General features: G+C 37.3%; 1 protein-coding gene across 1 annotated transcript; it reads left to right on the top strand.

Annotated features, from left to right (window-relative positions):
* Positions 1 to 12,497: 12,497 nt before the first annotated feature.
* On the top strand, positions 12,498 to 19,121 carry LOC141691108 (COP9 signalosome complex subunit 1). The gene is made up of 6 exons (XM_074495851.1): positions 12,498 to 12,968; positions 14,505 to 14,825; positions 17,145 to 17,261; positions 17,349 to 17,434; positions 18,149 to 18,383; positions 18,670 to 19,121. Exons 1-6 carry the CDS (start codon positions 12,597 to 12,599, stop codon positions 18,853 to 18,855), a joined length of 1,317 nt encoding a protein of 438 aa, XP_074351952.1. The 5' UTR covers positions 12,498 to 12,596; the 3' UTR covers positions 18,856 to 19,121.
* Positions 19,122 to 27,847: the final 8,726 nt, after the last annotated feature.

The following is a 27,847-nucleotide window of genomic DNA, read 5'->3' as shown; positions in this document are numbered from 1 at the left end:
GATTTGTGGGGTGAGACCCCTTATATAGATGTTGGTGGTCCTTGAATTGGACTTGGTATAGGAGACTTGGTGATCAAGTCTCTGAATTAGAATGGACTTTGGAGTCCTAAATAGTAGGAAACTGATTTCTTATCCTTCTAGGTCCCTTAGAGGCTAATCTGCAAGGATTTATGTCCTTATTGGGACTCTTCTTAGTAGCTGATTTTTCCTTTATTAATTAATTACGAAATTAATTAATATTCAGAGTTTTTTGGCCTTTTTTGTTCCATCAGGCCTGATCTGGTCCATCAGGCCTGATCAATATGTTAAGCTTTTTGGTCTGAATGTCATACATCTTCTTATTGGGCCTAGCAGCCCAAATCATGTATAATTACTGTAATATTTAATTACACAATCAGGATTTATTTATCCCTATCATTTTCCCCCCAACTTTTGGGAAACCGTATAAGATTTCACAAAAGTTAAGTTCGTTCATTCCCTTTCAGGGTATCGTTTTGCGTAAAGTGTGGAGCGACCTACACGTTTACAATGATTTGCCTTGTACGCGGCTTCAGGGTCGTTTAAAAACTTCCCTTTCTATTTTCTTACCTTCTCCCTATTTTTAGGAATTTTCTGGTATTTTTCAGGAATTTTCCCTTTTTTCCGAGATTTTTCCAAATTTTCTGCAATTTTTCACAAATATTCTCAAATTTTCAGCCCTTTTTCAACCAGGATCCTAGTCAAAATTTCGACCTGGATCCTAGTCGAATTTTGGGCCAGCTTTCCAATCCTGGTCGAAGGATTTCGACTAGGATCCACGACCTGGATTTCGACCAGGATCCTGGTCGAACCTTCGACCTGGATTTTGGTCAAAAAACTTGTGTCTTTCTTTGCTTCATGGTCGTCAAGTTTCGACTAGGATTCACGACCTGGATTTCGACCAGGATCCTAGTCGAACCTTCGACCTAGATCTTAGTCGAGACTTCTGTGCTTATTTGCTTCCTGGTCGTTAGATTTTGACTAGGATTCACGACCTGGGTTTCGACCAGGATCCTAGTCGATTCTTCGACCCGGATTTTAGTCTAGGTTTCTGCACCCATTCTTGAAAAATATTGTGCTTGATTCAGGAATTCGACCTCAATCCTGGTCTGGCTTTCGACCTCAATCCTGTTCTATTATACCCGTAATTTTTGAGCGTCTGTTTGAAAGAATTCGAACAGAATTCACGACCTGAAATTCGACATCAATCCTGGTCTATTATACCCGTAATTTTCGGGTGTCTGTTCGAAAGAATTCGAGCAAAATTCATGACCTAGAATTCGACCTCAATCCTGGTCTTATTGGGCCTCCTTCTCATCCAATTTGGATTGGGCCTTGTTTGGGCCTTATCTTTTTTAGGGCTTTGATTTGGGCCTGTATTTTTCCAAATCCTAATTGGATTTGGGCCTTCTATTTTTCCAAATCCTAATTGGATTTGGGCCTTCTATTTTTCCAAATCCTAATTGGATTTGAGCCTTCTATTTTTCCAAATTCTAATTGGATTTGGGCCTTCTATTTTTCCAAATCTTAATTGGATTTGGGCCTCCCATTGGGCCTCTTCCATATTAATCTGGGCTTTAATATATTAAAACACCTTTTTTAGAATTCTCTAGAATTCTCGGGAATTTTTATTTATTTTCTTTGAAATTCCTTGGAGTATTCTGGAACGTTCCATTTCTGGGCTTTCTTCTTTGGGCTTTTATCTTTACCGGGCTTTTTGTCCCTTCGACTTCACTTTTTCTCCTATATAAAGGAGTGAGTAGAGTCTATTGTTCCTCACTTTCTTATTTCTAAATTCTCCTTCTTTTTTCTTCTGTTAAGAATCTCAGAGCAATAACGGTAGGTCGGAGTATCTTAAGCCCCAAAGCCTTTTTTAGGAGCATTTCTTCAGGTAACACTTCTCCCTTTTTCTTCTTGTGCTTGTTTTTGCATAGTTTGCATTTTAAAATTGTCTCCTTATGTGCCCTTTTTTCAGATGGCTGATAAGAAAATGACTCGTTTGGCCAAGATGAATGTGGCCAGAAAGTCCATTGAATTCCCCATTCGATCAAGGTACACTTCCTTGATCGATATGATCAACACCCGAGGGGACGAGTACCCGTCTGATTGCGCATCTAGACGCGCACGACCATATCAGTGCCTTGCGGGATCCAAAGGAGCTGGACAAGTTGAGTGGTTGTTTCAAAATCAAGGATCCTTTCAAGCTAGTTCTTGCAGGTCCGGCCGACAGGGCCTGTCAGTGGAGGAAGGACGCATTATGCGTCTACAGGGATACTCTAAGGGCAGGTATCAGACTCCCCCTTCACCCATTTATCCCCGTTTTTCTAGCTGATGTGGGCATCAGACCTTGCCAACTCCCTCATAATTCTTGGAGGTTGATTATGTGCTATCTATCGCAATACGCCAAGCACAATGTCCCTACCTCTGTTGTTGTTTTCAGAAAGATTTTCCAGTTCAAGAACAGTCCTGACAAGAATCCGGGGTGGGTTTCTTTAAACCAGCGCCCAACCGTCCCCCGCATAGTGAACGGAAAGTCCATCCCTGACAACAATTTGGGTGGAAGAAAGATTTTATGTACGTCATTTGGGAGGGTGGCGATTGGGGCACCCTATTTTGCTCATCTTTTGGGCTAGCCGTAGATGGGAGCCCTAATGATATAGTTTGTCTGAGAAGGAGATCAGAGCTTTCAACCTCCTTACTCAAGATAATGGGACTTCCCATTCTTGGGATCTTATCAGGGAGACCGTTCTTGTAGAACGCGGCCTTTCTCCCGTTCCTAAAAAGAGTATGTTTCCTTCCTTCTCTAGTTGTCTTCAATTCTTCCATTTTCTACTTTGCTAATTTCTCAACTCACTTATCTTATTTGTTGCAGTGGCTGAGAAGATTGAGGAGGCTACAAAGCCTAAAGACCTGGAAATGACCAGGATGAAGCGCGCTGGAAAGGTCTTCAAAGACCCGTGCCTTGGGGATCGTTTCCCGGAGTTCCTACTCCAGGCAAAGAAACCAGACGAGGAAGGCCCCAGCCAAGTTTTACGTACCAAACAAAAACCAGGGTCTTTCTTCCAACCTGCTTGGGGAATCCGGGGCAAGGATTCGATTGTTGGCAACACAGCACTTGCCAAGGAATGGTCTATGCATTCCATTTCCCCGGTTGGCTATCAAGACTTTGTCCTTCAACAGGACTTGGAGGCTAACGAGCTTTTCGGAGCTCAGGCTTTGGCGACGGTACGTCTTTTTCCTTTGCCATTCGTAGTTTTTTGCCTTTTTTATTTTTCCCATTTCTTACTTTTGCTGTGTATCTTGTAGGCGAACGCCCATTTTCAAGGGGCAATTCACCAAGCCAAGGCTTGGAAAGTTGGCCTCGAGGATGCGAACAAGAAGCTGGAGGAGGCCAACCAAAGAATAGAGGCCCTTGAAGCCCAACTCGCCTCATCAACTTCTGACTTGGAAATGGCCCGGGCTGAGAATGTTATCCTCAAGGCTCAAAAGGACAAAGCCTTTGACGGCTGGATGGATACTCAGGAATTCAAGGATTTAATGGTGGAGCATGATGCCCTCCTTCATCCAGTCAGCTACAAGGAAGGCTGGGACGCCGCTGTGGAGGCTATTTAGGACGAGTTTCCAAAAGTCCTTGAGCAGTCTTCCTTCCCTTATCCTGTGCGAGTTCCAGCACTTGGGGGCGTTGTAGATAAGCTCGCCGATTTGATCAAGGACGGCCCATCGGGGAGTCAAGGCCAAGGCCAAAAGAGGAAGGAGCTCGAATCCAGCTCTGAAGAGGAGAAATCTTCTTCTGAGGAAGAGCCTGAGCCCGTTATAAAGAAGGCCAGGGTAGAAGAGCCTCCAAAGCCAGCGTCTCCTAAACCAGCGTCTCCTGCAGCATCTAAAGAGCCCGAAGATAGTTCCGAGGGAAAATCTGCGGAGACTTCCGAGGGGACTTCCGAGGGACCGACTGAAGAGACATCCGAGGAGACTTTGGATAGTGGTTCCGAAGAATCCCAGCCTTCCAAGGCCTAAGTTTTTATGTATTTCTACTTTCTTAGACAATATTGAACTTTGTAATTGACTTTTATTATTTTCAGTCATATTTTGCCCAAGTATCGTCGTATTTTTTCTTTCGATTTTTCAAACTCAAGTTTATAACTTGGTTTTATCCTTCACAATGCATCAATCTAATAAGCTAAGATTAAGTCGAAGGCTTTATATTATAACTTGGTATTCTTGATACCTTACATGAAATGGGTTCAACCCTGATAAAATCTAAACATATCTTCTATATAGAAAAATCCTAAGCAAGCAAAGCTTCAAGGTGCTTTTAAACCTACTTGTCACACTAACAAGTGAGAATCGTACTTTAACTATTCTACACATAGTAAACCTTCAGGTTTTGGGCATGCCAAGTTCTCGGGACTTCAAAACCATCCATAGTCTCTAGCTTGTAGGTTCCTCTACCCTGAACGCTCTTGACTTTGTACGGCCCTTCCCAATTTAGGGCAAGTTTACCTTTCTGCCCTATGCCAAAAGCTTCCACTTTCCTCAAGACTAAGTCACCTTGTTTGAAGAACCTTTCTTTAACCCTTAGGTTGTAGTAGAATGAAGCTTTTTTCTGATATTCCACTATCTTCGCATGTGCCTCATCTCGTACTTCATCAATTAGATCCAGGGCTAACCTTTGCCCTTCTTCATTTTCCTCTACAGGAATAACTGCTTCTGCACCATATGCTAACATGAAGGGAGTTGCTCCAGTCGTGACTCTACAGGTAATCCTATAGGCCCATAGTATGGGGAGTATTTCATCCACCCAGTTATTCCTTGACTTCTCGATTCTCTTCTTTAGTCCATCTAAGATTATTCGATTTGCCACTTCCGCTTGCCCATTGGCTTGCGGGTGAGCCACAGAGGTGAATCACAACTCAATTTCATTTTCCTCACAATACTTCTTAAATTCCTCGTTGTTGAACTGTGTTCCATTGTCAGTGACTAGGATGCGGGGAATTCCATACCGGCACATAATACTTTCCCACAAGAATTATGCAACCTACTTAGTTGTGATCTTGGCCAAGGGTTTGGCTTCAATCCACTTGGTGAAATAATCAATGGCTACAATCAGAAACTTCCCTTGTGCCATGGCCATGGGGAAAGGCCCTAGTATATCCATTCCCCACATAGCAAAGGGGATGGGCGAGTTGATAGAGGTCAGCATCTCGGGGGGTTGTCTAACAACTGGTGCGTGCTTCTGACAGCGGTCATATTTTTTCATATATTCTTTGGCATCAGCCATTATTTCTGGCCAATAGAAGCCTAAAAGGGTTACCTTATGAGCCAAGGCCCTACCCCCCAAGTGTTGCCCATATATGCCTTCATGTACTTCTTCAAGAGCCAAGCGAGCCTCATCGGGCCTGAGACACCTTAAGTAGGGAACCATGAAAGATCTTTTATACAGAATTCCATCTATCAAAGAGTATTTTAGTGCTCGAACAACCAATTTTCGTGTTTCAGTAGCATCGTTTGGTAACCAACCGGTTTGAATGTGAGCCTTAATGGGATCAATCCATGATGTCCCCAGGCCTATAGGAGCCACAAGCTTAACTTCAATGCTCCGTGTTTTCAAAACGTGATAGTATACACTTCCAAAACTTTCTTCCATCTCAGATGAAGCAAACTTTGACAATGCATCTGCCTTAGCATTTTCCTCCCTTGGAATGTGCTCAACATGGCATTCATCAAATTGGGTCATCACGGCCCTTATTAGGCGGACATACTTAGCCATCGTATCATCCCTTGCCTCAAACTCTCCCTTCACCTGGGATATGACCAACTTTGAGTCTCCACAGACTTTTAAGTTCTTAACTCTAAGTGTCCCTGCTAAGCCAAGACCAGCTATCAGAGCTTCATATTCTGCCTCATTGTTTGTGGTTGGGAAGTCTAACTTCATGGCATACTCAATTAAGAACCCATCAGGGCTTTGTAAAACCAAACCTGCTCCACTTGAATTCATTTTTGATGCTCCATCAAAATAGAGAACCCAATATTCTTTTTCCTTATTAACCTTCACTTTATCCCCCTTATCAACTTCCTTGTCTTGAGGTATGTTATCTTCCTGCCCCCGACTTCTTGGTTGGGTATGGTACATTTCACCATGAAGTCCTGGGCTTTTATTTCCGTTCGTGGCTTATACTTAATGTCGAACTCTCCCAGCTCTATTGCCCACTTGATCAATCTCCCACTAGCCTTGGGACTATGAATGATATTTCTCAGGGGCTGATTTGTTAGCACCTCAATTTGATGAGCCTGAATGTAAGGTCGTAACTTTCTTGAAGCCATTACCAAGGCTAGAGCAAATTTCTCAATAGTTGAATAATTCAACTCAGCACCATGCTGAATTTTGCTGACATAGTGTACGGGATTCTGGATTTTCAGTTCCTCTATAACCAATACAGCGCTCAAGGCACTCTCTGAAATAGCTAAGTACAAGAATAAAACTTCATTCAAAGCTGGTTTGGCCAACAACAGGGCATGGGCCATATATTTCTTTAATTCCTCGAATGCCTTCTGGTTTTCCTCATTCCATACAAAGTCCTTAATGTTCTTTAGTGACTTGAAGAATGACAAGCACTTATCTCCTGACTAGGATATGAATCGTCCCAGCGCAGCAACCCTTCCTGTGAGCTTCTGAACATCCTTGACGGTTTTTGATGGTTCCATGTCGAGGATTGCCTTTATTTTATCGGGGTTAGCCTCGATCCCTCTCTTGGAGACCATCAATCCCAAAAAATTTCCAGACCCTACTCCGAAAGCACACTTTGTAGGATTTAACATCATCTCGTGGTACCTCAGGACCTCAAAAGCTTCCCTCAAATGGGTTATATGGTCAGTCTTTACTAGATTCTTGACTAACATATCATCGACATAAACTTCCATAGTCTTGCCAATAAGATTTTTAAAATTTTTATTTACCAACCTTTGATAGGTGGCTCCTGCATTCTTAAGACCAAATGCCATAACTACCAAAGTCAGTGATGAATGATACCTTTGGAATGTCATCCTTGTGCATCTTGATCTGATTGTATCCACTAAATCCATCCATGAAGCTCAGCATTTCATGCCCAGCAGTGGCATCTATCAAAGTATCGATCCTTGGTAATGGGAAATAGTCCTTAGGACAGGCATCATTTAGATCAGTGAAGTCCACACACATCCTCCATTTTCCATTGGCCTTCTTCACCATTACAGGGTTTGCTAACCACTCTGGAAATTGAATCTCCTCAATGAAACCAGCCTCCAAGAGCTTCTCCACTTCCTGTTTTATAGCTTCTTGCCTTTCTGTAGCAAAACTTCTTTTCTTTTGTTTCACTGTCTTCCGATTTGGGTCCACATTCAGCTTGTGAGTAATCAGTTCCGGGTCTATGCCTGGCATATCAGCTGCTGACCATGCAAAAACGTCACTATTTTCTTGCAAAAATTTCATCAACTTTCCTCTAAGGGGCTCCTCGAGCGTTGCTCCAATAAAAGTCACCTTCCCAGGATCTTCGGGGGCTAAAGGAATTGAAACCAAGTCTTCTGCTGGCTTTCCTCTTTTCTCATCATTCTCTCGGATATCCAGATCTTCAATAGGAAGAACCTGCCCCCCAACTCCATCTGCCCTCAAAGAGGCCACATAACAGCTTCTAGTCATTTTTTGGTCTCCTCTCTCTTCTCCAATCCCATCCCGGGTAGGAAACTTCATAACTGAATGGTAGGAAGAAGGGACTGCCTTAAAGGCGTGTATCCCTGTTCTTCCCATTATAGCGTTGTAAGTCGAACTAGCCTTCACCACCACGATGTCCAACATCTGAGTTGCTTCCTTGGTTCCTGTCCTATGGTTGTTGGCAACTTGATTATCCCTTCTACGGGGCACTCCACTCCCGCAAACCCATATATTGGCATGTCGATTGGGGTCAATTGGGAGTCATTATATCCCATCCTCAAAAAGGTGTCATGGAGCAATATATCCACTAAAGCACCATTATCCACAAGCACCCTTCTTACTGGGTTGTTCTCTATAATCGGGGTTATGACCAACGGGTCGTCATGGGGAAATTTCACACCCTCCAGATCGGCATCATCAAAAGACATTGTTACTCCTGTCCTGGCCCTCTTCGGGGCTTCCCCAATAATATGCATAATTCTCGAGCATATGCTTTCCTCGAGTTCTTGGATAACCCAGCAGCAGTTGGTCCTCCAAAAATTGTGTTGATCACAGGTCCTCGGGGGCGCGGTCCTCTGAAGATTGTATTTATCATCGGTCCCCTAGGTTGGGGATTTCGCCCCTGATCATCTTGATCTCTCCTTCGGTCATCAAAGTTTCTTCTCACGTTGCTGCTTCTATCCCCTTCTTCTCCAGTGTATTTGTTCAATCTTCCTTTTCGAATGAGGAACTCAATTTCATCTTTCAGCTGTCTACACTCATCAGTGTCATGACCAACATCTTTGTGAAATCTGCAATACTTGCTTTTATCTAGCTTTGCAGGATCAGCCTTCAAGGGTTTAGGCCAACGAATATCTCTATCTTTCTCAATTTCCATCAAGATCTGGCTTCTAGGAGCATTCAACTTAGCGTATTCAGTGAACTTTTGCCCAGGTCCTCCCTTCTTGGGGTTTGAATCAGTGTTTTGCTCGGTTCTAGGATACTTGTCCTTAGCGATATACTCTAGATCAGTTTTCCGCTTCTTGCCTCCAGTGGGCTCATTACTCACTACGGTCTTCCTCATGCTCTCTTCCACCTTGATGTACTTCCCTGCCCTATCTTGGAGCTGCAACATGCTTTCAGGGGGGCGTTTGGCCAAGGACGTCTTGAAAAACCCATCCCTGGTTCCTTGTTGCAGTGCTATCATGGCTACCTTATCATCAAGGTCTGGGACTTTTAAAGCCTCCTTTGTGAAATGATTTAGGTAGTCTCTCAAGGATTCCTTTGTTCCCTGCACAATGCTCATAAGAGATGCTGAACTTTTCTCATGTACTCTCCCGCTGATGAATTGCTTAATAAAAGCCTGACTTAATTCTCTGAACGACCCAATAGAGTTTGGGGGCAAACGACTATACCACCTTTGAGCCATACCCGACAGGGTTTGAGGGAAGGCCCAACACTTAATAACATCATTCACGGGCTGCAACAGCAGTGCATTAGAGAATGTCCTAATATGATTAGCGGGATCTCCCGTGCCATCATAAGCTTTGATAGTTGGCATCTTGAACTTCCTTGAGATATGGGCATTCATTATTTCTTCAGTGAAGGGTGGAGTAGGATTATCAGGATCTCCAAGGGGAAGAAGATTGCTTGGATCAGCCCTTGGGACAACAGCCCTCCTCTGCACTGGACCATCCAGGTCTATGATAGGAGGAGGATTTCTCCCCCTAGGAGGTACTGGGGGTCTGGTGGTCTGGTGCACCTCCAAGTCGCGCCTCAGCCTTTGAATCTCAGCCTCGTGAGCCCTGATCCTTTCCTGCACTTCTTGGGGATTCATCCCTTGGGTGCTTTGAGGGCGTTGGCTATCATCAGCCATCGCCTCTTTGCCAGCACGTCTCCTTCTTGGGGCTACTTCATCATCCGAAGATTCGGAGTTTCTCTCAGTGTAAGGACCAGAAAATTCTTGATCCTCAGGGATAGGAGCCAAACCTCGTATGTATGGGGGGCGAACGCCCTCGTGCTTCACTCCGTCCAGCGTGTCCACTTCCTCCAACCTCGGGGTAAAGGGGCATCCCATAAGGGGGTTAGTAGTAACAATAGTTGAATATTCGTACCCGATGTGTCGAGAATTCACAGGTGCATGTACTTGTTGAACTTGGGGATTCGTACCTTGAGTAGCCGAGGGAATCGTCCCATGTGGCTGAGGTTCAGTTGCCCCTATCCGGGCTTCTCCTTGTGTGGTTGCATAGGTTGAATGAGGATATACCTCCACAGTTGACGAAATCACTTGGGTTGTCCATATTGGTGTTCCCCCTTCAAGGGCTCTAACTGTTTTCCGTGTTCTCGCCATGGTTGTTGTTGTGCTTTCCCACAGACGGCGCCAAATGTTATGGATAAAAAACTAAGGTTATTATTTGCTGTATTTATTGCTAAGGTTCGGGAGTTCAAGGCCTTTAATGGCTGCTTTCGTGTTTCGTAGCTTAATTCTGCCTTTACGAGATGCCTACGTATCTCTGTGAATTAGAGAATCAAGCCAAAAAACGTAGTTCTGATTTGTGGGGTGAGACCCCTTATATAGATGTTGGTGGTCCTTGAATTGGACTTGATATAGGAGACTTGGTGATCAAGTTTCTGAATTAGAATGGACTTTGGAGTCCTAAATAGTAGGAAACTGATTCCTTATCCTTCTAGGTCCCTTAGAGGCTAATCTGCAAGGATTTATGTCCTTATTGGGACTCTTCTTAGTAGCTGATTTTTCCCTTATTAATTAATTATGAAATTAATTAATATTCAGAGTTTTTGGGCCTTTTTTGTTCCATTAGGCCTGATCTGGTCCATCAGGCCTGATCAATGTGTTAACCTTTTTGGTCTGAATGTCATACATCTTCTTATTGGGCCTAGCAGCCCAAATCATGTATAATTACTGTAATATTTAATTACACAATCAGGATTTATTTATCCCTATCAAACTGGATCATTTCTTCATTTGTAATTACATAATAAATTTGTTCCAATCAATATAAAGCACGTTATTTGACTTAGATATTACATGCATGAGATATAAATCAAAGATTTTACAAGAACACTACATGTATAGGATACAAAACTTGAGAATTACATGAATTTAGCAAGTAAATTTAGCAAGTAATGTTCTTAAATTTTATATAACATTAATCGATTAAGTTAAGGTGTGTATACTTTAAAACTCTATCAATCAAGTAATATAATCTCAAGTTCTAACACTGATTCATGGTTCCATTACATATATATACTGTATGAAAGTAAGATAAACTATAGATAAAGAATCGATTCATACCTCCATTGTAGAGAAAGAGTTTGATTCTACCGAGAGTGTTGTCTCCTTGGTGAAAAGAAGTTACTTTTTGCTTGAAGAAGTTGAGAATTCCAAAGTCACGGTAGTTTTCTTATCTTGGCTTTTTTTAAGATAGGACTTTGATTTTATGTGGGCTTCTTTTAAGACAGGAGTTTAACATATCCTAAAGTCAACTTATTTGGGTTGTTTGGGTTTTTTTAATTCTTTTGATATTTTCTCCTTTTTTATAATTTTTAAAAAACGATTTTTACATAATAGTGTTATATATTATGTTTTAATATAAGTGGATTTTTGTATTATTTTGATTTTAAAATAAATATTGCAATAAATTGTATGTTATGTAATATTTACTGGATTTTTTTAAAAAGTATTTAATTAAAAAAAATATTTACTCAGTTTTGTTGTACAAATTATCAATATTTTTTACTACTAAAAACGTAAAAGAGAAATGTTAAAATATGAGTTAAGAGACTTTTAATTGGTTAAAATGTGAGATAAAGAAAACTAAAATAAAATACTGAGATTTAACGTTAAACTATAACATCAGCTTTATATTTCAAAATAAATGGAACCTAAATAATTGTAATAAATAAATTAAATAAAACTAGAAGATAACCGTTTATGTTATAAAAATTACAAACTTCGATAAAAATATTCAAAATTTAAGAAATTTGGAGTGCGCGTAGCGCGGGCAAAAAGTCCCTAGTTATCATAAAACATACTCCCTCGGTCCTACTTGGATGTTTACGTTCACTATTTGCACATATTTCGAGACTTCTATAAAATATAATTTATAATATTTTTAAAAAAAAATTTGAATAAAAGTTTAAATATAAAACTTTTATTCAGAAAAAAAATTTAAACAAAATATTACGGAGTTACACTTTAAACGAGTATTGAAAAGCGTGTCAAAAAATAATGTAAAGAATTCAATAAGAATGAGGAAGATTATTATAACTTATTATGTTTTTTAATTTATATTTTCAACGGTTGAAAATCTATATTAACATATTAAAATTTTTAAGATAAAATACATTATTAAAAATTATTCGAGTGTTAAAATCAATCCGTGGATCGCACGGGTTACAGGATACTATATTATAATAACATAATATTTTAAAAAGAGTACGTGTTTTTTACCGCAATTTATTTAAGACTTTTGTTGAATTAGGTGAACACATCGATACAAAACCATTTTATGAGATTACAATATTAAAAAGATTTATAATTAGTTAATAGTAACATTTATTATAAATTTTTTAAAAATATAATATATTATTGACGTGTTTTTTTTATCGTAAGTAACCCTTACGGGCTCACGCAATAGCTTGCAAATCACGTGAACCAAAGTAAACCGCATATAAGCGACATGACTCTTATTACGTGTCTAGAATCATGGATTTGTAGTAAAATATTTTAAATATACAATATCATTGAAAATAAATTTGAAGTTTTCCGTAAAATATCCTCCAAAGTCCAAACCCTCTTATATTAAAAAAAAAGAACCCAAAAAACACACAGCAACAGCAGCAGCACAAAACTCCGTCACTCTTCCTTCACAATCTAAACCCTCAAAAAACAATGGAACCAGAACCGGAGACGCTAAACACACCCAACGGTGACACAGCAGCCCCTCACAGGCCAATCACAAACCCCGATTCTGTCCTCGACGTGGAGTCCTACTCTTCTCTATACAGTGGGCGCACCAAAATCACGCGTCTCCTGTTCATCGCTGAGCGGTGCGACGTGGTTTCGATGCAATTAGAAGCCCTGAGAATGGCGTATGATGAAGTTAAGAAAGGCGAGAATACGCAGTTGTTTAGGGAAGTTGTTAGTAAGATTGCTGGCAGATTGGGTGATGCGTATGGACCCGACCCGGATTGGTCTGATGTTGTGGACCGCAAAGCCGATGCTAGGAAGGATAAGCTTGAGAATGAACTTAACGCCTATCGGGTATTATTTACTTTACTATTTTATCATTCAACTGTTTATCTCTTGTTTTGGGTTGTTTTTTAAAAAAATATATATTTATGTCGTTTAATCTTTGGTTTTGTCAACTTAATGCTTATCATATATATATATCGTTAATTGTACTATTATGATTGTACTGTTATTAGTGTTTTTATATGTATGGTTTATTCTTAGGATTTCTGAAGTTTATCCTGATAATTGAACTGTTAGGTTTTCTGGTGTTTTTTATGTTCGGTTCAATTTTAGGTTTTGTCAACTTAATGCTTACCGGGTATATACTGTTAAGTGTAATATTATGATTGAACTGTTATTGTGTGTCTTTCTGGTGGTTTTTATATGTGCGTGTGTGGTTTAATTTTACGTTTCTGAATTTAATGCTTATTGTCTGTACATTGTACATTTATAAATATTATAATGAAACTGTTATTACGTCTTTTGTAGGTTTTATATATTGCGTATATGTGTGGTTTTAGTGGTTTAGTCTTAGGTTTTTTAACTTAATGCTTATCGGGTATGTATAGTGTACTATACTAAACTAGTATTATTACAGGTTTTCTGGTGGGTTGATTGGAGATGTTAGATGTTTGAATTCTATATTTTTCCATGTGTATATGTGTGCTTTTGAGTGTGTTAAATTCAGGTTTCTAAAATTGGTGCTGGTGTTGTACTATTAAAACCGAACTATTGATATTACTTCTTTGGTAGTCGGTTGGTGGGGTGTGTTACAGTTATAGATTTTTTATGTGTTTTGTTCGTGTGGAGTTTTGAGTGTTTAAATTTTAGGTGTTATGAATTTCTTATTTTTGAGTTTGATAATTAGGAATTGTTTAAATTGGTCTAAATATGGGTTTATAGATTATTATTAATTCGATTATTTGGGTGAAGTGTATTAATGCATGTTTATGGGTGTTTGAATTTGATGAACTTGATTATTAGGGGTTTTGGTATATTTTAATCAGGGTTCTGTAAATTTTATTGGTAAGGGTTTATTGAGATTCCGGCATTATATGTGTGTTTCCGCCTGATGTGGGGTGGTTGGGGGGTTGGGCTGTAGGAGAGGTTGTTTGTTGTTATGTTTAGGGAATTTGATTATTAGCGTTTGTTGATCAGGGTTATTTAGATTCTTTGGATGTTAACTGATTAGGATTTTTTAGATTTTGATATATCATCTATCGTAAGGATTTCTGAAATATATTTATTAGTAATTTAGTTGTGTATTATTTGGAATTTCTAAATTAGAGTTAATTTATTTGATGTATGTTTGTGATAACTGATTGTAGGGTTTTCTGAAGTTAATTATTTGGGATTTGTTTTATTGTTGGGATTTAAAGAGTTTATTATTTGGGGTTTTGTTTTTTTGCTATTCCTTAAGTACTTGTGACTATGAATTACCATCTTGGCAGTGGAGTTGTAGATATGAATTTGCTACCCTTTGTTTATTTTTCTATTTCTGAATTACTCTCATGAATGATTTCTATACTTTTAGTGATTAATAACTTGTGTTTTCGTCTTATTCAGACAAATTTAATTAAAGAAAGCATAAGGATGGGATACAATGATTTCGGAGATTTTTACTATGCTCACGGAGCACTAGGGGATGCATTTAAGAATTATGTTCGGACTCGTGACTATTGCACTACATCAAAACATATTATTCACATGTGTTTAAATGCAATTTTAGTCAGCATTGAAATGGGCCAGTTCACTCATGTTACAAGCTATGTCAGCAAAGCAGAGCAAAGCCAAGAAGCCGTGGAACCTATTGTAGCTGCCAAACTTCGATGTGCTGCTGGATTGGCTCATCTGGAAGCTAAGAAGTACAAGCTCGCTGCTCGGATGGTATGACATGTCTTCCGTTCATCACTTTCTTATAATTTTTACGGTTATTAATTTCTAAAATAAAAGTTTACGTTGTTGGTATCTAAGTTACTCCGATTCGGGCAATTCTGTCGGCCGTACCCATGTCGAAATGACAGGGGACACGACGCGGAATCCGTACCGGATTCTTGGTCATCAAATCGGATCCTTGTCCTAGCCTGAAAAATTAAAGTTCGCCGGAGAAATATTTTTTGGCTGAGGATAATAATTGCAGACCTACCAGCGATATGTGTGTTTGCAGATATTTTTCGAGATATGTATCTATAGTTGTATGTATATTTTAAAAAGGGGACAGTAGTGGGTGAAAACAAAACAAAGGGTCGGGGGAAGACGGAGGATCGGGGGAAGACATAGTCAAACTTTACACACAGTTGTTACAGGAATAATATATGAAGAATGAATCTGGACAGGATATGGTCCACGTCCATTTATTCATTGTTTTTTAATTAATGGGAGCCAGCTGTATCAAACTCATTTTCTGGCTGTACCTTTGAAAATTAATTTTAAATAGTATTGTTATCCACTATAATGAAATATAGATAACAATTATTAAATTTTATGAATTTATAATATTAATATATAAATAAATAGATAGTTTTACAAAATTCTCATTCTTCTTTTTTTAATCTCACTATATAAAAAGTGCCATGTCCTGTTATCCGTGTCCAATTTGGACAGTGTTGCGGTTTTTTTAATTTTTTAAAATTCCTGCACGCGAAACTCGGATTTGTGTCGTGTCTGACTCTCCAGACCCGACTGACCGAGTCTGAGTAACATACGTTGGTATTAAAAGAATACTAGTTTTGTTTGCCTGCTTAATTGCCATTTCGATTCATATGTGAGTCATATGACGAATATGATTAATCTATCCACATTTTAGGAAAGCTAATAGAATCTGAGGCTCAAATTTATTTTGAAATTCATTTACTTCTTTGGATGGAATTAAACCACCTAAGTTCAGATATAAACTGTGATCACTAGATATAAATTCATAGAGGTCTCTTCTGCGTACTTGTAAGTTTATTTGTTTTGGACGTCTTTTCCTACAAATCCATCCACCAAAGGTGAATGTGATTCCAATATTTATCGATTTTTGTTGCTCACTCCTAATAATTATCATCTTGTCATCTCTTTCTTCTTCTGTTGAGCTTCTTTGTATAATCTACTGCACATCTAAGTTACCTTTATATAAGTGCAATGCCAGTTGAAATGATGACAGTTGGCATATGAAGATAAGGTACATAATTGTGAGAAGAGTAGTGACATCTTTTATCTAAGATTGGTGTGTAGTTCATTTGTGAGGTCCATTTCAATACTGTGAGAGCAAGTGAAAAATTATTTATTATATGTCAGCCTCATAGTTACATGTCATTGAAGGTGTCACAAAGAGGGAACAAAATGGAATGTAATAATGATATCTAGTTGAATCAAGTTGTTCACGGTAATTCTTAAAGGTAAGATTCGGTATAATTTTTCTGATGACAATACGACAAAGAGAGACTCATATGTATGACCTTATGAACTTAAAAACTGGAGATAGGTGCAAATGACTAGCTACTCGTCTACGTGGATGAACTTGAGCCTTTGATGTTACTCTATAGTAGTTGAATTGAAATGTTTTAGGAGTTGTTTTACCTTGGAAAGAGCTTGCCCTGATTAAAAGTGCTCATACAGAATCATTTGCTGCCAGTTTTGGTTATGTTTCCTCTCTCCCATGGCATGCTAAAATGAAAGGGTAGTAATAGATCTGCCCCGTTTCACAGCAAAGCATGGGCTAATCATTGTCTTGCTCCCTTTTCCATGGGAACCACACTTTGCCACTATACATTACTTTCATTCTTTATCTTTTATGTCTCTCTGTTAGAAAGGTTCGTGATATTTATGCGGACTTCTCGATTTATCAGTACCTAAAAATAGAAAGTAGAGCACATCTTTTTTTTTTTTTGCTGAAGCAAACATATAGTCATAGACATGTCTTTAGTCCGGAAAAATGATCAAATCAGTAGGAAAATAAAGGTAATTGCATCACGAAGTAGGGTGCCTTCTATATTTTAATCTTATGTTTTGTACAAATAAAACTATAAGTCAAAGTAGCGCATTAGTAGTGTTTGTTTTGGTTCTTGAGGTTAGTCGGCCTCTCTTTGCACGTGCTTATGCTGTATTCTTCATGTGACTTTTTTCCGGATTTCATTGTGGTGAATGGTAATCAATACAATGTAAAGTATATTCTTATTTTTTTATTGGTGAATGTTGCTTGATGCTTGCCTTCTGTAATTGCAGTTCTTGGAAACACATCCAGAGTTGGGAAATAATTATTCTGAAGTCATAGCTGCTCAAGATGTTGCCACATATGGTGGTCTGTGTGCACTTGCAAGTTTTGACAGAGCTGAGCTGAAGGCAAGTACAATATGTTTACCACATAATTACTATTTAACAGTATTTGGAAGTGGTCATATAATTATAATTGGGTGTTCCCTTTTCCAGGCCAAGGTCATCGACAACATAAATTTTCGGAACTTTCTTGAGTTGGTGCCTGAAGTTAGGGAACTTATTCATGATTTTTATTCAAGGTAAATCTTTCAAGCTTAGACCAGCCTGCAATGGCAGGCCTGTTTCAATTTTTTGATTTTCTTTCCCATCTTGCATTAGAGTTCATGGACTTGTGCTAAAATCTGGAAACCATAAATTTGCAAGAGGCATTTGTTTTGTCAGAAGTTATTGCCTTGTTCTGTATGTTTAGGCGTGTAATAGCAAATCCGCTGCTTCAGACTCTGTGGACTTAATTTTGTTTGTCATTCTTAAATTATTGTTATTGGTCAAATATAATAGACTTCATACTAGTGTTTAGAGCATCTTCAATGGGGTAGACCTCTTAGCAATATATCCTATGTGGCACAATTTTTAGCAATTGGTGCACTCCAATGGTATTATGTAAAAGAAAACTCTTAGCCAAAAATTTAGATTATCTCTTGTGGATGGCTATATTTGGCCTATCTCTAAAGCTGGTAGCAAGAAAGATATATCCAATATTTAGAGCCAATATCATTGGAGTTGTATAACTTTTTTGTTGTATATATTTTAACCAATCGTTATAGGAAATCAATATAGCCAACGAATTTAGCCAACCTCATTGGAGTTGTGCTTACGCTCTTTGTTTTAAAACAAATTTATGTAGCTGAGCTCAATTTTAGGGGGGGGGGGGAAATTGTTCAGGATTTGTAACCAGTTACCATACAGTTTTTTAGGTTGTCCAGCTGACCTGATTTCATTTTACCTGGTTTTAGTCATTATGCTTCATGCTTGGACTACCTTGGGAGCTTGAAATCAAATCTGTTGCTTGACATACACCTGCATGATCATGTTGATACGCTGTATGACCAAATTCGTAGCAAAGCTCTGATACAGTATACTCATCCATTTGTATCTGTTGATATGCGCATGATGGCTGATGCTTTCAAAACCACTGTGGCGGGGTTAGAGAAAGAACTTGAATCTCTGATAACAGAAAACCAGATACAGGTTTGTTATGCACAGTGTACCCCACCTATTTCCTTTTTGTTTATGGTTCATGTAACTTGTAGTTAGCTTGGCTAAAGATTATGTCAGATAATAATAATATATGCTTTCACTGACAATTGGTGGAAACTTTAATGACAAACCATGGAAGCTATATAACGAATGTTCTTCATGCAGTTTTTTACTCGATCTCACCAATAGTAGATGGTGGTTTGTTCTGTTGAATACTAAACATTATAATCTGCTATTATTAATTGCTTTTATATGCTTCCATTTATGACTCTTGCAGGCTCGTATAGATTCGCACAACAAAATCCTGTATGCCCGACATGCTGATCAAAGGAATGCCACATTCCAGCGCGTGCTGCAGACTGGTAATGAATTTGATCGAGATGTCAAGGCCATGCTACTGAGAGCAAATCTTATCAAGAATGAGTTCTACTCAAAGCAGTCAAAGAAACTCCATAACTTTTAAGCACAAGAGATGATTAGAAAGTAGTGCTTATTTTGCTTGGCTTTGGACATGTGATTTAAACTATCTTACTTGATCATTGGTGGTGTTAACTGTCATTGGTGGTGTTAACTGTTAAGACTATATTATCTGGAATGCTACAACAGTCCGACACTTCAATAGTGAAATGCTCTGCTGTCAATTCAAAAAAAAAAATATCAAAATTATCAGTTGGACGACTTTTCGTGAAAGGAGTTTAATGGTCTGTTTTCTTTTTGTTTAAGTTTTCATTTCCTGCATCATATTCCTTCAATCATTCTTTTTTGCCGGATCAATCCTAATTAGATGCCAACTTATTACAAAAAACAAAACAAATGTAGGCAACTGTTACAGAATGACCCCTCTAATGGAGTATTTCTGATTCTACTCCCGGGGAATTTCAATAATAATCTAAAATTATGTTTTAAACAAATTTGATTCTAATGCAGTATATTAATAACTATCTATGATTTCTTTAAAAATGTAAAAAATTGTTTTTAATGTTTAAATATTTTTGATAAAATTCGATTTTAAGGTTGAATCATTTAAAACTATTATGAATCACTAGTTTTGTACTCTTGTAATGTGCGGGATGTTTTATAAATTGTCTATATAAATTTATTTTCTCATTTTATTTATTTTTTAAAATCTTTATAATTTTTTTCCTAAATTATCAATATCATTGAATTAATTAATATTGTTTATACTCGTCAGGAATTGAACCTTGACCTATTCGTTTAATAATACAATTCATAAAATAACGATTTTACCCTTGAACCTTACACATTAGCTTCTTTACGCCACATATAGATGGGATATAATTTTTAATAATTCTTAAGAAAAAAAGTTTACTAATTATAATTTATATTATATTCGACAAAAAAGAATGAGATAAACATTATCTTATAATATATAACCATTTTCACTTAAATTTTACATAACGAGGTCCTCGCTAAAATGCTAATGTCAACAAAGAGTTTTATTATGTAACAACCAACCAACAAAACGCGTGTATATCATGTAGCGGTGTATATCACAGAATATGGCAAATAGAGTATTACCCTTTCGAAAGAATGAAGATGTTATTTTTATAAAAAACTTGTACTTAATTGTGTAAAAGTGTATGTCACCTTGGTGACCAAGAAATGCAATAAAGTAAAAGACATGAAAACAATAAATTGGGATTCATTTCATAATAAGAATACCGGTGTTTTGGGGATTACATAGTAAGTTTGGGACTATTAGGTATTATGCCACCTGTCCCTTACTCATTTTATCAATACAGCCACTAAAACAATAAGAGTACGACCAATAATAATTTATATCACAGCCAAAACGACAACGTTTCGTATTTAAATCAGAATCTTTCTACCGCCAATCATGACAATCCCCATCCCTTGAAATTATTCTTGTCCTCGAGAATCAACAACAAAATCCGGATACTTCCTTTTGAATTTGTCCCAATTTTCCCAAGTCGCTCCTTCCTCATCACCTAGAAACCACTGTACTAGAATTATGACAGTAGGCATGTTGCCCTTCTTGATTAATGATTAGTATCATGTCCAGAATTTTGCAAGGCTTACAATCAATTTCTCCTGCTTCATTAACTCCAGGTAAGTCTTTCTGAACTACCTTATGTGATCCTATCTTCTTATTTAGCTGTGACACATGGAAAAATATTATGAATTTTGGCTCCAAGGGACAGCTCCAGCTGATAAGCCACATTTTCTATCCTCTTAGAAATGACATAAGGTCCATAATACTTGGCAGACAACTTGTGATTTTTTCTCATAGCTACTCTCATCTGTTTGTATGGTTGTAGCTTCAGATACACCTCATCCTTCACATTAAAGACACAGTCACTTCTCTTTCTATCAACAGAAAACTTCATTCTTTCTTGAGCTTTTTTCAAGCTGTCCTTGAGTAATCCTTGCACTTGCATTTTGTCTTTGACAAACTAATTGACCACTGGATCAGTGCACTTGACTGACTGATAATTAATGGATGGTAGGGAGTCATCCCAACAGATGAGTAGAATGAGGTGTTGTACCACCATTCTGCCATAGTTATCCAGGCAGCCCATTCATTCGGTTTTTTTCCTGTCATACACCTTAGATACATCTCAATACACTGATTGAGTCTCTCAGTTTAACCATCTGTTTGTGGATGGTAAGCTGAGCTCATCCTTGATTTAGTTCCCATCACATTGAATAGTTCCTGCCAAAATGAACTCATAAAATATTGTCTCAGTCTGTGATGATAGTAAAAGGTACTCCATGTAAATTGATGAGTTGATTCAACACTTTGTGAGATACCTTCAGAGTTGAATATGGGCAAGTTACTGTGATCAAGTGACAATACTTGGCCAATCTATCAATAACTACCAATATTGTATCCTTGCCTTTAGATCTAGGCAAACCTTCCACAAAATTCATTGAAATCACCTCCTAACCACTACCAGGAATTGGGATAGGTTGTAAAAGGCCAGAGCTGGGTACATTTTCATCTTTATTCCTTTGGCACACCTCGCACTCTTTAACAAATTTAGTGAGGTCATTCTTGAGACTAGGCCAATAAAAATACAGTTTTGCCCTTCTTACTGAGGTTGCAATTCCTGAATGCCCCCTTCCATACTGGCACGTATGTTTGAAATTTTTTTTCTCTCAACTTACTACCACTGCCAATGTAGTATCTGCCCTTATACTTTAAATCTCCATTTACCAGCTGAAATCCTTCAGCTTTAGTCACTTCATATATACTTAGTCTGGACAGTATGTCATGTGCTTCAGTGTCATTCATCAAACTGTTGAATACTTCATCCTTCCAAGCAGGTTTAATGGAGCTTATTGCAGAGCATTCTTCATTTCCTTAATAGATTCTAGATAAAGTATCAACAACTAGATTCTCCTTACCCTTCTTGTAGGCTATAGTGTAATAAAATTCTAGCAATTTGTATATCCACTTCTACTGTAAGTGAGAGGTAATATTTTGCTCAATGACGTGCTAGAGTGCCTGATGGTCAATTTTTATTACGAACTTGTGCCCAAGCAAGTAACTTCTCCACTTTTGCACTACCATGATAATAGCTAGCATTTCTTGTTCATATGTAGATAACCCATGTGCTTGCTCCCCAGGGCCTTACTAAGAAATTCTATCGGCCTTCCTTCTTGCATTAAAACAACCCTTGTGCCATTCATACAAGCAACAGTTTCAATGATGAAAGGTTTAGAAAAATCTGGAAGGGCCAAAGCTGATGTGTTTGATAACAGTTTTTTGAGTATGCGGAAGGCTTCTTCAGCATCCTTGTTTCAACCAAAAGCTCCATTCCTTACAAGTAATGTTAGAGGTTTGATGATTACTCTGTATCCTTGCAGAAACCTCTTATAGTAACCAGTGACACCAAGAAAACCTCTCAAGGCTTTTATACTATTGGGCCTGGGCCATTCAATCATGGCTTTGATCTTCTGATAGTCAACAGCTACTCCTTACTGGGAGATCACATATCCTAGATATTATAATTATTGTTTTGCAAATTCACACTTGCTTATCTTGACAAACAATTGGTGACACTTTAAAATTTTAAACACAATCCTCAAGTACTGTAGATGTTCTTCTTCATTTTTGTTGTATACCAATATATCATCAAAAAAGACCATTATAAATTTCCTTAAGTATTTATCAAAGAATTTATTCATTAAGCCCTGGAATGATGCAGGGGCATTAGTGAGACCAGGAAGCATCACTATAAACTCAAAGTGCCCTTGATGAGTCTTGAATGCAGTATTGAAGATGTCTTCCTCCTTTACTCTAATCTGGTGGTATCCACTTCTCAAGTCCAACTTGGAAAATACCTTGCTGCCCTTTAATTCTTCTAACAATTCTTCAATAATTGGTATTGGGTACCTATTCTTAACAGTAATTGCATTAAGGGCCCTGTAATCTACTACTAACCTCCAGGTATTATCCTTCTTTTTTACCAAAAGTACAGGTGATGTAAAAGGACAAGATTTAATTCTCATCACCCCACTTTGGAGTAGCTCTTCGGTAATTTTCTCAATTTCTTCCTTGTGGAAGTATGGGCACCTGTAGGGTTGTGCATTTACTGGTTGGGCTCCAGGTTTAAGGGGTTACTATGATCTTGATTCCTTTCTGGAGGCAACTCAGTGGGGTTCTTGAAAATCTCGGTGTATGACTTAATCAATTCTTTCACTTTATCAGAATTTACCACTACATCTTTCTCTTCCCCTTCAACTTTGGTCAGTTGTACTAGCAGATATACTTATTCATCATTGTGACCAAATCCTTAGTTAATTCAGGTACCATAAAAATTCTTGGACTGGTAGTTTTTTGTCTCAAAGTTATTCTCTCATTCTTTTAGTTGATATTTATTTTCTGATTACAAAAATCAAAGGTAACAGGACTGAAAGGAATATGTCCTAAGTCCAATCATGTATTAGGATTTAGGAATAACTTTTATGTAATCTGTTTTGATTTCATTGATATTAATAAAAGACGTGTTTTGTTTTTATTACGGGCTCTATCTATTTAAGTGTTTAAATAAGATATACCATAGTTTAGAGTAAAACTTTTTATGGATTATGATGAGATCATAATAGTGAGACCTAAAAGATGATAACTCTAAATTTAAATAGTTCCTGGTCATAGGATTACTAACTGGTAATTAATAATCCGCAAAGATCAGTACATACTATGCTTGCTTCATTTTGAAGGATGTCTGTTCTCATAGATATTTTTGTGGTGACACTATAGCTAGTATGTAGGTGCTTATTATAGAATAAGTACACTGAACATGACTCGCACAGCTGAACAACTGATGGAGTTCACTCACGTGTCAGCAGTTGTTCACATAGTGATAGTTGTACAAGTATCCTTAGACTTGAGGTCATCATAGTCATCTTGTATATACTGAACTATGCTTTGGTTTAGTTCTTAGTCTCCAGGGACAATTATTAGGGCTCTACTAGGTATAGGAATTTGTACACGAAGATAGTGTATGATCAATATGAAAGGAATATGTCCTAAGTCCAATCATGTATTAGGATTTAGGAATAACTTTTATGTAATCTGTTTTGATTTCATTGATATTAATAAAGACTTGTTTTGTTTTTATTACGGGCTTTATCTATTTAAGTGTTTAAATAAGATATACCATAGTTTAGAGTAAAGCTTTTTATGGATTATGATGAGATCATAATAGTGAGACCTAAAAAGATGATAACTCTAAACTTAAATAGTTCCCGGTCATAGGATTACTAACTGGTAATTAATAATCCGCAAAGATCGGTACATACTATGCTTACTTCATTATGAAGGATGTCTGTTCTCATAGACATTTGTGTGGTGACACTATAGCTACTATGTAGGTGCTTATTATAGAATAAGTTCACTGAACATGATTCGCACAGCTGAACAACTGATGGAGTTCACTCACGTGTCAGCAGTTGTTCACATAGTGATAGTTGTACAAGTATCCTTAGACTTGAGGTCATCATAGTCATCTTGTGTACACTGAACTATGCTTTGGTTTAGTTCTTAGTCTCCAGGGACAATTATTAGGGCTCTTCTAGGTATAGGAATTTGTACACGAAGATAGTGTATGATCAATAAAGGATCTACCCCTTCCAGTGAAGGAAGCGAATGTTCAAGGCTGATCCACTTATGCTAGTTCAGGAATCTCTGGCCAGAGTGAATGAAATTAGAAAGGAGTTTCTAATTTGCATAGAACTAAGCATAGTAAATGGTAAGCAAGTGATTAAATTAGATAGGTTTGACACGAGATCCATGCCTTGTATTTAATCGGGACATTGTAGGGTAGAAGGAGTTTATTGTACGGTAACTATTCACTGAATAGGTTCTTGGTATTCTAAGCAGTGAATTCATATTATCCGGATAGTCGCGATATGCTGAGAAGTATCCCTCACGATGTAGAATAAATGTGATTAATTAATTAATCATATTTAATAAATTAGAGAATTTATATAAATAATGATAAAATAGTTTTATTATTATTTATGTCTACTACCGGCTTAATATTGAACCTACAGGGTCACACCATAAAAAGAGAATGATTTAATGGTGGAGGAATTAATTAATAATGGCTGATAATTATTTATTTATGAAATAAATAATTAATTGGAAAATTTAATAATTGATTAAATGAGATTTAATTGATTATAAATTAATTAAGAAAAGTTCTTAATATTATTAATTAAGAATTTAATTTTTGGAAATTAAATCAAGAGAGAGAATTATTTCTAAAGTGTTTAGAAAAATGATTAATAATTAAAAGGTGTTTTAATTATTAATGAGAATAATAAATGGGTTAATAATAATAATATTTTATGAGAAAATTTCAGCTGAAAATTTTGCCTATAAATATACTATTATAAACCTTATTTTCATTCTAACCCGAACCCAAATTTTTCAGAAAACCTAATTCTCTCCACCTCCTCCTCCTCCTTAACGTCGTTTTCTTGGTGGATACCGGTGGAGTGCTTCACGTTTGAGGAGCAACTGCTATGGATCTCCGATCGTTGCTTTTGGATCGCTATTAAAGGTTAGTAATTGATTCATATATTTTAATCACGATTTATATGCTTTTATTTGGATTTTATATGTGTAAAAGTATTTTACCATGCCTCCGCTGCGATTAAAATCTAACAATGGTATCAGAGCATAGGTTGTATGCATATAGATCTGTGGTAGAAATTTCAGAATTTTATGTGCTTATATGAATTAATTATGAGTTTTACAAGTTATATTATGGATTAATTATGTCTGATGAGAAATTATTTCTCTAAATAATTTTGAATGTTGATCTGGGTTCTACAAGTGTTGTAGATCGTCTGAGTATTTTTTTCATAATTTTATGATGTATAGATTATTTATTATGAATTTTTGAAGTTGTTGTAATTAAATTCGTAATTAAATAATCATATATATATATAAAAATTGAAAGTATATATATATGCTATTGCTGTACTGACGGACTGCACGGGAAGCAAAGCAAAGGTACAGAGAATGTCAGACACGGCAGAAGCAGGCGGCGGCAGCTGCAGGCGCGTGCAGCGCACGCGGGGAAGGGGGTGTCACGCATTCCGGGAATGCGTTACACCCTGTGGCACATTCACGGAATGCGTTACACCTTTTAATGGCTTAAAAGGGTTTTAACGCATCACCGGAATGCGTTACAGGGCTTGTAACGCGTTCCTGTAATGCGTTACAACCCGTCTGTCCACATTAAATTTGATTCTTTGGGAGTTTCGTAACTCCGTTTTGGGCGTGCAATATATCGTTGGATTCGTTTTTCCGAGACGGATCTAATGGAGTGATCAAATTTTTAGTTTATATAAAAGTTTTGAACTGTTTATATTTCCGAAAGTGTTTTAAAGCTGTTTTTAACTGTTTTAATTGCTTTTAAATACTTCATGTGATAAATAGAGATGTATAATGCTTAGACCAATATGCTAGATGATGTAACATGCCTACCTTGATGTTTATTCATGTTGATATATGTGATATATGCTTAGTTTATCATGCGATGATAGATTTAGGTGAACTTAAATGAACATAAGGCGTTTGTTAGACAACCTAGTATAGTGAAATTGTTTCATAACCTAAATAATAATATTATGAATACAATCATGAGATTCTTGTGTTTATGAAACACGTAATTGAATATGAATTTTCGATATGAGAGAAAGGATGATTCTGTCAACAACAGATTTCTATCTGTAAGAAAGGGTTATTAAGTGACGCCTCTTGACAATGCTCCACCCGATCTGGGAATCATCTGATTATTGATTATTGATTTGAAATATTTAATTTAAAAGGAAGAATCTCTTTATAATATGATTATGATTGTAACGTAATATAATCCCTCTAAAATTAAATAATATCAAGTAGTAATTCGCCAATGACACAACGGGCTTGTGTCGGTCATAGCCTTCCAACATGATAGAAAGTAGTTCTTATTTTTAAATCATTGTCGGTTCGTGCTACAGCCGAGGGCTTTGATTTCGAAATAAGAAATACTTGTTTATTACATAGAGATGTGTACATTGAATTAGAATCTAAAGGTCGGTACGTGCCACAGCCGTGGGCCGTTGGAAACTGATTCAATTGTACGGAATGTTGGGTTAGACTTGACTTAGAATATTGAGTTTGTCGTGCCACAGCCGTGACTCAATTATTCAAGAGGCTAAAGTTTGATTAGGGAATAACATAAGATGTAATTCACAAGAGTTGTCTGCCTATTGAACATTACATGGCGGTTCGTGCTACAGCCGGGGTTGTGTAATGGAATGTAGGATCCCTATTCCCACTAGCATTATGAATGCTTAATTTTTCACGTAAGGGGTTGAATAAATTAGATAAACTAGTGGGAGCCACTTATGAATAAAGACCCGATTCATATAATGTTTTGAAATGAAATTGAATATTTGTTAAGTATTGTTATGTGTTTATCATTTACAGATTTACTATATTATGTTATCTGCACTATCACTCGGGAGCATACTAGATGCTCACAAGTTGACTGATAATAATTTAGCTGTATGCTTTCACTGTAACAAGTTAGGGCACTGGAAGAGAAACTGCAAGGTTTACCTTGCAGAATTGAAGAAGAGGAAGGGTAGTAAGACTACCGCTTCTGATTCAGGCATGTTCATGATCGAAGTTAATATGTCACTAGGTCAAATTTCTACTTGGGTATTAGATACCGCCTGTGGTTCTCATATTTGCAATTCATTGCGAGGACTAAAGGGAAGTAGGAATCTTGAAAAAGATGAGGTGATTCTACGTATGGGCAATGGAGCAAGGGTTGCGGCCATAGCTGTAGGATCATTTAGTTTACATATGCCTACGGGCAAGACTATTATTTTGAATAATTGTTATTACGTTCCCTCTATTGTGAGGAATATTGTTTCTATCCCTATGTTGGATTTGGATGGTTTTT

Source organism: Apium graveolens, chromosome 10 (assembly GCF_009905375.1).
Source record: "Apium graveolens cultivar Ventura chromosome 10, ASM990537v1, whole genome shotgun sequence".
NCBI lineage: Eukaryota > Viridiplantae > Streptophyta > Magnoliopsida > Apiales > Apiaceae > Apium > Apium graveolens.
Note: the sequence above shows the minus strand (reverse complement) of the source record. Positions and strands in the feature narration are given on the sequence as shown.